Source organism: Glandiceps talaboti, chromosome 9 (assembly GCF_964340395.1).
Source record: "Glandiceps talaboti chromosome 9, keGlaTala1.1, whole genome shotgun sequence".
In the NCBI taxonomy this organism is placed as follows: domain Eukaryota; kingdom Metazoa; phylum Hemichordata; class Enteropneusta; family Spengelidae; genus Glandiceps; species Glandiceps talaboti.
Window position 1 is genome coordinate 3,539,253 of NC_135557.1, and position 12,109 is coordinate 3,551,361.

Here is a 12,109-nt window from a genome sequence, read left to right on the forward strand (position 1 = left end):
ATCTTCCTTGGGCTTGGGGTTCCATCCTGAAAGGAATGAATCAAACAATACAGTATAAACTTATTGATGGAATGAAATAACAGTCATTTAGATTTTAATATTTACTCTTATAATTGCCACTACTCAATTTAACCTTTTTGAAAAGGTACTACCACTGATAATAAAGTTATTCTAATCACCAAAATATTACTTCATTCAGCTACATTCTACTTTTGACACAAGGTTGTCACTTCTTGTCATGTGCTCTGTACTGACAAAAGACCCTTTAGTTAACTTGTACTTTCCATTGGTGAAGGACAAATAATTTTGGGCAACAAAATCTAATGACCATTTTCAGTAATTCTACAATTCCAAACTCTTCACTTACTTCTTCTGCTTCTTGATTGCCTGTCTGATCTTCATCTGCAATCTGTGTTCGTGCCATCTTCCTTGGCCTTTGAGTTCCATCCTGAAAGGAATGAATCAAACAATACAGGATAAACTTATTGAAGGAAAGAAATAAAAGTCATTTAGATTCTAAAATTTACACTTAAAGTTGCCAATACTCAAATTAACCTCTTTGAAAAGATATTACCACTTGTAACGAAATTATGCTAATCTCCCAAATATTACCTCATTCAGCTATAATCTACTTGTGACATCAGGTTGTCACTACTTGTCTTGTGCTTAGTACTGACAAAAGACCCTTTGGTTAACTTGTACTTTCCATTGGTGAAGGAAAAATAATATTGGGCAACAAAACCTAATGACCATTTTCAGTAATTTTACAATTCCAAACTCTTCACTTACTTCTTCTGCTTTTTGATTTCCTGTCTGGTCTTCATCTGCCATCTGTGTTCGTGCCATTTTCCGTGGCCTTGGAGTTCTATCCTGAAAAGAATGAATCAAACAATACAGGATAAACTTATTGATGGAATGAAATAACAGTCATTTCAATTTTAATATTTACTCTTCAATTTGTCACTACTCAATTTAACCTTTTTGAAAAGATATTACCACTGATAATAAAGTTATTCTTATCTCAAAAATATTACTTCATTCAGCTACAATCTACTTGTGACACAAGTTTGTCACTACTTGTCATGTGCTTAGTACTGACGAAAGACCCTTTAGTTAACATGTACTTTCCATTGGTGAAGGAAAACAATATTGGGCAACAAAACCTAATGACCATTTTCAGTAATTTGATAATTCCAAAATCTTCACTTACTTCTTCCGCTTCTTGATTGGCTGTCTGATCTTCATCTGTCATCTATCTTCGTGCCATCTTCCTTGGCCTTGGGGTTCCATCCTGAAAGGAATTAATCAAACAATACAGTATGAACTTATTGATGGAATGAAATAACAGTCATTTCAATTTTAATATTTACTCTTGAATTTGTCACTACTCAATTTAACCTTTTTGAAAAGATATTACCACTGATAATAAAGTTATGCTAATCTTCAAAATATAACATCATTCAGCTACAATCTACTTGTGACACAAGGTTGTCACTACTTGTCATGTGCTTAGTACTGACAAAAGACCCTTTAGTTAACTTGTACTTTCCATTGGTGAAGGTAAACAATATTGAGCAACAAAACCTAATGACCATTTTCAGTAATTTTACAATTCCAAAATCTTCACTTACTTCATTCGCTTCTTGATTTGCTGTCTGATCTTCATCTGTCATCTGTGTTCGTGCCATCTTCCTTGGCCTTGGGGTTCCATCCTGAAAGGAATTAATCAAACAATACAGTATGAACTTATTGATGGAATGAAATAACAGTCATTTCAATTTTAAAATTTACTCTTAAAGTTGTCACTACTCAATTTAACCTTTTTAAAAAGATATTACCACTGATAATAAAGTTATTCTAATCTCCAAAATATAACTTCATTCAGCTAAAATCTACTTGTGACACAAGGTTGTCACTACTTGTCATGTGCTTAGTACTGACAAAAGACCCTTTAGTTAACTTGTACTTTCCATTGGTGAAGAAAAAAACAATATTTGGCAACAAAACCTAATGACAATTATCAATAATTTTACAATTCCAAAATCTTCACTTACTTCTTCCGCTTCTTGATTGGCTGTCTGATCTTCATCTGTCATCTATCTTCGTGCCATCTTCCTTGGCCTTGGGGTTCCATCCTGAAAGGAATTAATCAAACAATACAGTATGAACTTATTGATGGAATGAAATAACAGTCATTTCAATTTTAATATTTACTCTTGAATTTGTCACTACTCAATTTAACCTTTTTGAAAAGATATTACCACTGATAATAAAGTTATGCTAATCTTCAAAATATAACATCATTCAGCTACAATCTACTTGTGACACAAGGTTGTCACTACTTGTCATGTGCTTAGTACTGACAAAAGACCCTTTAGTTAACTTGTACTTTCCATTGGTGAAGGAAAACAATATTGAGCAACAAAACCTAATGACCATTTTCAGTAATTTTACAATTCCAAAATCTTCACTTACTTCTTTCGCTTCTTGATTTGCTGTCTGATCTTCATCTGTCATCTGTGTTCGTGCCATCTTCCTTGGCCTTGGGGTTCCATCCTGAAAGGAATGAATCAAACAATACAGTATGAACTTATTGATGGAATGAAATAACAGTCATTTCAATTTTAATATTTACTCTTAAAGTTCTCACTTCTCAATTTAACCTTTTTGAAAAGATATTACCACTGATAATAAAGTTATGCTAATCTATAAAATATAACTTCATTCAGCTACAATCTACTTGTGACACAAGGTTGTCACTACTTGTCATGTGCTTAGTTCTGACAAAAGACCCTTTAGTTAACTTGTACTTTCCATTGGTGAAGGAAAACAATATTGGGCAACAAAACCTAATGACCATTTTCAGTAATTTTACAATTCCAAAATCTTCACTTACTTCTTCCGCTTCTTGATTGGCTGTCTGATCTTCATCTGTCATCTATCTTCGTGCCATCTTCCTTGGCCTTGGGGTTCCATCCTGAAAGGAATGAATCAAACAATACAGTATGAACTTATTGATGGAATGAAATAACAGTCATTTCAATTTTAATATTTACTCTTAAAGTTGTCACTACTCAATTTAACCTTTTTGAAAAGATATTACCACTGATAATAAAGTTATGCTAATCTCCAAAATATTACTTAATTCAGCTACAACCTACTTGTGACACAAGGTTGTCACTACTTGTCATGTGCTTAGTACTGACGAAAGACCCTTTAGTTAACATGTACTTTCCATTGGTGAAGGAAAACAATATTGGGCAACAAAACCTAATGACCATTTTCAGTAATTTGATAATTCCAAAATCTTCACTTACTTCTTCTGCTTCTTGATTGAATGTCTGATCTCCATCTGTCATCTGTGTTCGTGCCATCTTCCTTGGGCTTGGGGTTCCATCCTGAAAGGAATGAATCAAACAATACAGTATAAACTTATTGATGGAATGAAATAACAGTCATTTAGATTTTAATATTTACTCTTATAATTGCCACTACTCAATTTAACCTTTTTGAAAAGGTACTACCACTGATAATAAAGTTATTCTAATCACCAAAATATTACTTCATTCAGCTACATTCTACTTTTGACACAAGGTTGTCACTTCTTGTCATGTGCTCTGTACTGACAAAAGACCCTTTAGTTAACTTGTACTTTCCATTGGTGAAGGACAAATAATTTTGGGCAACAAAACCTAATGACCATTTTCAGTAATTCTACAATTCCAAACTCTTCACTTACTTCTTCTGCTTCTTGATTGCCTGTCTGATCTTCATCTGCAATCTGTGTTCGTGCCATCTTCCTTGGCCTTTGAGTTCCATCCTGAAAGGAATGAATCAAACAATACAGGATAAACTTATTGAAGGAAAGAAATAAAAGTCATTTAGATTCTAAAATTTACACTTAAAGTTGCCAATACTCAAATTAACCTCTTTGAAAAGATATTACCACTTGTAACGAAATTATGCTAATCTCCCAAATATTACCTCATTCAGCTATAATCTACTTGTGACATCAGGTTGTCACTACTTGTCTTGTGCTTAGTACTGACAAAAGACCCTTTGGTTAACTTGTACTTTCCATTGGTGAAGGAAAAATAATATTGGGCAACAAAACCTAATGACCATTTTCAGTAATTTTACAATTCCAAACTCTTCACTTACTTCTTCTGCTTTTTGATTTCCTGTCTGGTCTTCATCTGCCATCTGTGTTCGTGCCATTTTCCGTGGCCTTGGAGTTCTATCCTGAAAAGAATGAATCAAACAATACAGGATAAACTTATTGATGGAATGAAATAACAGTCATTTCAATTTTAATATTTACTCTTGAATTTGTCACTACTCAATTTAACCTTTTTGAAAAGATATTACCACTGATAATAAAGTTATTCTAATCTCCAAAATATTACTTCATTCAGCTACAATCTACTTGTGACACAAGTTTGTCACTACTTGTCATGTGCTTAGTACTGACGAAAGACCCTTTAGTTAACATGTACTTTCCATTGGTGAAGGAAAACAATATTGGGCAACAAAACCTAATGACCATTTTCAGTAATTTGATAATTCCAAAATCTTCACTTACTTCTTCCGCTTCTTGATTGGCTGTCTGATCTTCATCTGTCATCTATCTTCGTGCCATCTTCCTTGGCCTTGGGGTTCCATCCTGAAAGGAATTAATCAAACAATACAGTATGAACTTATTGATGGAATGAAATAACAGTCATTTCAATTTTAATATTTACTCTTGAATTTGTCACTACTCAATTTAACCTTTTTGAAAAGATATTACCACTGATAATAAAGTTATGCTAATCTTCAAAATATAACATCATTCAGCTACAATCTACTTGTGACACAAGGTTGTCACTACTTGTCATGTGCTTAGTACTGACAAAAGACCCTTTAGTTAACTTGTACTTTCCATTGGTGAAGGTAAACAATATTGAGCAACAAAACCTAATGACCATTTTCAGTAATTTTACAATTCCAAAATCTTCACTTACTTCATTCGCTTCTTGATTTGCTGTCTGATCTTCATCTGTCATCTGTGTTCGTGCCATCTTCCTTGGCCTTGGGGTTCCATCCTGAAAGGAATTAATCAAACAATACAGTATGAACTTATTGATGGAATGAAATAACAGTCATTTCAATTTTAAAATTTACTCTTAAAGTTGTCACTACTCAATTTAACCTTTTTAAAAAGATATTACCACTGATAATAAAGTTATTCTAATCTCCAAAATATAACTTCATTCAGCTAAAATCTACTTGTGACACAAGGTTGTCACTACTTGTTATGTGCTTAGTACTGACAAAAGACCCTTTAGTTAACTTGTACTTTCCATTGGTGAAGAAAAAAACAATATTTGGCAACAAAACCTAATGACAATTATCAATAATTTTACAATTCCAAAATCTTCACTTACTTCTTCCGCTTCTTGATTGGCTGTCTGATCTTCATCTGTCATCTATCTTCGTGCCATCTTCCTTGGCCTTGGGGTTCCATCCTGAAAGGAATTAATCAAACAATACAGTATGAACTTATTGATGGAATGAAATAACAGTCATTTCAATTTTAATATTTACTCTTGAATTTGTCACTACTCAATTTAACCTTTTTGAAAAGATATTACCACTGATAATAAAGTTATGCTAATCTTCAAAATATAACATCATTCAGCTACAATCTACTTGTGACACAAGGTTGTCACTACTTGTCATGTGCTTAGTACTGACAAAAGACCCTTTAGTTAACTTGTACTTTCCATTGGTGAAGGAAAACAATATTGAGCAACAAAACCTAATGACCATTTTCAGTAATTTTACAATTCCAAAATCTTCACTTACTTCTTCTGCTTCTTGATTGAATGTCTGATCTCCATCTGTCATCTGTGTTCGTGCCATCTTCCTTGGCCTTGGGGTTCCATCCTGAAAGGAATGAATCAAACAATACAGTATGAACTTATTGATGGAATGAAATAACAGTCATTTCAATTTTAATATTAACTCTTAAAGTTGTCACTACTCAATTTAACCTTTTTGAAAAGATATTACCACTGATAATAAAGTTATGCTAATCTTCAAAATATAACTTCATTCAGCTACAATCTACTTGTGACACAAGGTTGTCACTACTTGTCATGTGCTTAGTACTGACAAAAGACCCTTTAGTTAACGTTACTTTCCATTGGTGAAGGAAAACAATATTGGGCAACAAAACCTAATGACCATTTTCAGTAATTTTACAATTCCAAAATCTTCACTTACTTATTCCGCTTCTTGATTGGCTGTCTGATCTTCATCTGTCATCTATGTTCGTGCCATCTTCCTTGGCCTTGGGGTTCCATCCTGAAAGGATTTAATCAAACAATACAGTATGAACTTATTGATGGAATGAAATAACAATCATTTCAATTTTAAAATTTACTCTTAAAGTTGTCACTACTCAATTTAACCTTTTTGAAAAGATATTACCACTGATAATAAAGTTATGCTAATCTTCAAAATATAACTTCATTCAGCTACATTTTACTTTTGACACAAGGTTGTCACTACTTGTCATGTGCTTAGTACTGACGAAAGACCCTTTAGTTAACATGTACTTTCCATTGGTGAAGGAAAACAATATTGGGCAACAAAACCTAATGACCATTTTCAGTAATTTGATAATTCCAAAATCTTCACTTACTTCTTCTCCTTCTTGATTGAATGTCTGATCTCCATCTGTCATCTGTGTTCGTGCCATCTTCCTTGGCCTTGGGGTTCCATCCTGAAAAGAATGAATCAAACAATACAGGATAAACTTATTGAAGGAAAGAAATAAAAGTCATTTAGATTCTAAAATTTACACTTAAAGTTGCCAATACTCAAATTAACCTCTTTGAAAAGATATTACCATTTGTAACGAAATTATGCTAATCTCCCAAATATTACCTCATTCAGCTATAATCTACTTGTGACACAAGGTTGTCACTACTTGTCATATGCTCAGTACTGAGAAAAGACCCTACAGTTAACTTGTACTTTCCATTGGTGAAGGAAAAATAATATTGGGCAACAAAACCTAATGACCATTTTCAGTAATTTTACAATTCCAAAACCTTCTTCAATTACTTCTTCTGCTTCTTGATTGGCTGTCTGATCTTCATCTGCCATCTGTGTTCGTGCCATCTTCCTTGGCCTTGAAGTTCCATCCTGAAAGGAATGAATCAAACAATACAGGATAAACTTATTGATGAAATGAAATAAAAGTCATTTAGTTTTTAATATTTACTCCTAAAGTTGTCACTACTCAATATAAACATTTTGAAAAGATATTACCACTAATAATATAATTATGCTCATCTACAAAATATTACTTCATTCAGCTACAATATACTTGTGACATAAGGTTGTCACTACTTGTCATGTGCTTCGTACTGACAAAAGACCCTTTAGTTAACTTGTACTTTCCATTGGTGAAGGAAAACAAAATTGTGTCTTTGTCTGTGTATTTGTTGTGCATTTTTTGGAGTGCCCGTTTTTGCTTTTTTGTGTTTTGTCTTTGTGTTATTTGTATTTGGGTTTCACAGAGCAGTATAAGCAGTGTTGTTATTCTGAATGGAACATGGAATTTTCCTTTTTAACATTTAATGTCAGAGGGCTCAGAGATTTTAAGAAAAGGAAGAAAGTTTCAAATTGGTTGAAATCAAAACAGATAGATGTAGTGATGCTCCAAGAAACACACAGTATAGAAAATGATGAAAAATACTGGTCATCACAGTTTAAAGGTCAATGTTTTTTTGCACATGGAACTACTTTTAGTAGAGGTGTGATGGTTGTTATCAATAATGCATCTCTGAAAATCACTGATGTAATTAAGGATGATTTTGGTAGGTTTATATTGATTGTAATAGAAATGGAGGACTCTCCTTGTATCATTCTAAACACCTATGCACCAAATAGAGAGGTGGAACATATGGTCTTTCTGAGGGAAATCAAACAATTACTGGTCGACCATTTTCCAGATCCGGATAGTGTAATTATTTGGGGTGGAGATTTAAATTTTACAATGGATATTGTTTTGGACAGGGATGGGGGGAACCCGAAACCATGGAGGATGTCAATAGAGTTATTTGGGGAAATTTTAGATGAATTTGGGCTTATAGATATCTGGCGTCAAAGGAATCCAAATCTGAAGCAGTTTACTTGGCGTAGACGTCAACCAAACATTCAACAGAGTCGCCTAGATTATTTCATAATTTCACATGAGCTTCAGAATTTTGTAGAAAATATAGAAATTATTCCTGGTGTTAGTTCAGACCATTCTGCTGTAATTCTACATTTAAAGTATTCAGAACAAAAACATGGACCAGCATATTGGAAATTTAACTCAAGCCTGGTAAATGATGGAAATTATTGTGAAACACTCCGTGAAAATATAGTTCTCTGGCTGAATAGCTCGACCGAGAGTCAAAACAAATGTTTCAGATGGGATTACATTAAGTATAAGATTAGAGAATTTACAATTCGCTTTAGTAAAAATAAAGCTAAAGTGAGAAAACAAAAGGTAATTGACCTTGAAAATCAAGTCAAAACAGCAGAACAGGTTTGTTCTACCAACCCTTCCGATACAGCCTTTCTGACCCTTGAAAAATTTAAGCAGGATCTAGAAGATTATCATGACTATCTCACAGAGGGATCAATTGTTCGTTCTCGAGCATTATGGTATGAAAAAGGGGAAAAAAGCAATAAGTATTTTCTTGGGCTTGAAAAATCAAACAAAAGGAAATCAAGTATAAAGAAATTGAAGAGAAGGGACACTGAAATTTTAAGTGATCCAGGGGAAATTTCAGCAGAAATAAGGAAATTTTATTCAAATTTGTACTCGCAAAACATTATTGATGTAGGAAATGTTGGAGAGTTCCTGGAAAATCTGAATAATCCAGTTTTACCACATGATTTGCAAAGTTTGTGTGAAGGGAAAATTGGAGTGGGTGAAGCTTTCAATGTTTTATGCTCTATGAAGGAGATGATGGTCTCACAGTAGAGTTTTACAAGGCATTCTGGCCTATTATTGGCAATGTAGTTGTTGAGTCTTTAAATTTTGGATATGAGCAAGGCGAGTTCTCCACATCACAAAAACAAGGGATTATTACATTGATAGAAAAACCTGATAGAGATCGGCTACTTCTGAAAAACTGGAGACCGATATCCCTTATGAATGTTGATATGAAGATAGCTTCTAAGTGTCTTGCCAAACGTATAGATAAGGTTTTGCCAGACTTGATAGGCCCATCACAAGCTGCCTTTGTTAAAGGTCGTAACATTAGTGATTATGTGCGACTAATTGATGAAGTTTATGCACATACATTAGAATATGATATTCCTGCTATGCTTTTGGCAATAGACTTTGAGAAAGCCTTTGATACAGTAAATTGGGAGTTTCTTTTCAAGGTTCTCTGTAAATTTAATTTTGGTAACTCCTTTCAAAACTGGATTAAGGCACTGTACAATAACATAGAAAGTTGTGTTATGAATAATGGCTACAGCACAGGATATTTTAAATTACAAAGGGGTGTTAGACAAGGTGATCCCCTGTCTCCATTATTGTTTATTCTAGTACTTGAAACCCTACTGTTGTCTATAAGGACAAATAGAGATATCAGTGGTATTACAATCTCAGGTATTGAAATTAAGGACTCTGCATTTGCAGACGACATGACATGTTTTTTGACCAGTATTAACTCAGTTAATGTTCTTTTTAATTTGCTGAAGAAATTTGCTCTTTGCTCAGGGTTAAATGTAAATGTTGATAAGACTGAGGCTGTATGGATTGGAAAGTGGAGGTTTAGACAGGATAATATGTTCGGGGTAAAATGGCCCACATCTCCTATTAAGATTGTAGGAATATATTTTTCATATAATAGACAAGATGCAATAAAGAAAAATGTCTCTAAAGCTATGGATAATATGAAGAAAATTTTGAACTCTTGGAAAAGCAGAAACCTCACCTTATTGGGTAAGATTCAAATTATCAAAACCTTAGCGATTTCACAGTTTTCATATCTTATACAGTCCATTGAAATTTCTAAAGATATCATCCAGGAGATTCACCGAATTATCTACAGTTTTCTGTGGAAGGGTAGAGACAAAGTGGCAAGAAGAACTATGATAGGAGACGTGGGCCAAGGAGGGCTAAAAATGCCCGACTTATCAATTATGAAGGATGTAAATAGGGTTTTTATAGTGAAAAAATTATTGGACCCTACAGCCCAAAGACTTTGGAAATATTTTGTTGATAGTAAGCTACAAAAAATAGGTGGTAACATAGTGTTTAGATGTAATTTTGATACAAAATATTTACCTGTTAAATTTACTGACTTCATGACAGATTGCTTTGATACATGGAGTAAATTTACGAAAGAGCAGCAAGACAGCAGAGATCAGTTAATTTGGAATAATAAGCATATTCTGATTGGAGGACATTCTTTTTATTATGAGGATTTTAGTAAAATTGGTATAAACAGTGTATCTGATTTGTTTTTGGATGATAAACCAATTCCATGGGAGAGAGTTTCTAATGATAGGTTATCACTGATACAAAAGCTCAGATGGTTTGGTATCATTTCATCTATCCCAGCATTTCTAAAAGAAAGTAAAACTAGACACTTAGACAATGTATACCTCACCATTGAAGACTCACTTCAGACTCTGGACAATGTATCCAAGGAAAAAATTAAATTTGAGCTCCTACGAAGGAAATTTATACCTCCTAGTAGCCAGATGAAATTGGAAACTCAACTTGGTATTGGAAATCTTCCTTGGGACAGACTCTATGGTTTGATTACAAGTATGACAATAGAGTGTAAAAGTAGGGAATTTCAGTTTAAGCTGTTGCATAACATCTTGTATACAAATGGTCAACTTCATAAGTTTAATCCAGAAAAATATCCATCCCCTTTGTGTACTTTTTGTAAAACTGCTATAGAAACTCATGAACATCTCTTTTTCCAGTGTAGTTACTCAGAAGCCCTCTGGAATGATGTCTTAGTTTTTTTGAAAAAACCACTGAAATTACAGCACGATCCAAGTAAACTGTGTAAAATATTATCAGATCCAGAAGAATCTATTATAGTGAATTTTATATGTCTCATTGTTAGAAGACATATTTACTATTGTAAATTCCTGGAAAAAATACCACGTTTCGAAAGTTTTCTTCCGTATTTGAAGAGTATATACCATTGTGAGTATTGGATAGCTGTACAAAAAAAGAAATTAACCACACATTTGAAAAAGTGGTCTGGTTTGTGCGATCTATTCAAGACCTTGTAACATGCCTTTTTGTTTGTTTTAGTAATGTACTGCTCTGTGGGACCCAGATCAAAATGGAAATAAAGAAAAAGATTCTTAAATACAAAAAAAAAAAAAAAAAACTTGTACTTTACATTGGTGAAGGAAAAAAAATTGGGGCAACAAAACCTAATGACCATTTTCAGTAATTTTACAATTCCAAAACCTTCTACACTTACTTATTCCGCTTCTTGATTGGCTGTCTGATCTTCATCTGCCATCTATGTTCGTGCCATCTCCCTTGGCCTTGGAGTTCCATCCTGAACGGAATGAATCAAACAATACAGTATGAACTTATTGATGCAATGAAATAAAAGTCATTTATATTCTAAAATTTACACTTAAAGTTGCCACTACTCAAATTAACCTCTTTGAAAAGATATTACTACTGATAATAAAATTATGCTAATCTCCAAAATATTACTTCATTCAGCTACAATCTACTTGTGACACAAGGTTGTCACTACTTGTCATGTGCTTAGTACTGACAAAAGACCCTTTAGTTAACTTGTACTTTACATTGGTGAAGGAAAAATATTATTGGGCAACAAAACCTAATGACCATTTTCAATAAATTTACAATTCCAAACTATTCACTTACTTCTTCTGCTTCTTGATTGGCTGTCTGATCTTCATCTGCCATCTGTGTTCGTGCCATTTTCCTTGACCTTGGGGTTCCATCCTGAAAGGAATGAATCAAATAATACAGGATAAACTTATTGATGGAATGAAATAAAAGTCATTTAGATTCTAATATTTACACTTAAAGTTGCCACTA

General features: G+C 33.4%; 1 protein-coding gene across 1 annotated transcript; it reads left to right on the top strand.

Annotated features, from left to right (window-relative positions):
• Positions 1-9,198: 9,198 nt before the first annotated feature.
• On the top strand, positions 9,199-11,313 carry LOC144440439 (uncharacterized). Its single transcript, XM_078129809.1, has one exon. It carries the CDS (start codon positions 9,199-9,201, stop codon positions 11,311-11,313), a length of 2,115 nt encoding a protein of 704 aa, XP_077985935.1.
• Positions 11,314-12,109: the final 796 nt, after the last annotated feature.

What these genes read in the sequence shown, in the direction of transcription:
- LOC144440439 (XM_078129809.1), top strand. Translation starts at nt 9,199, where the DNA reads ATGAATGTTGATATGAAGATAGCTTCTAAGTGTCTTGCCAAACGTATA.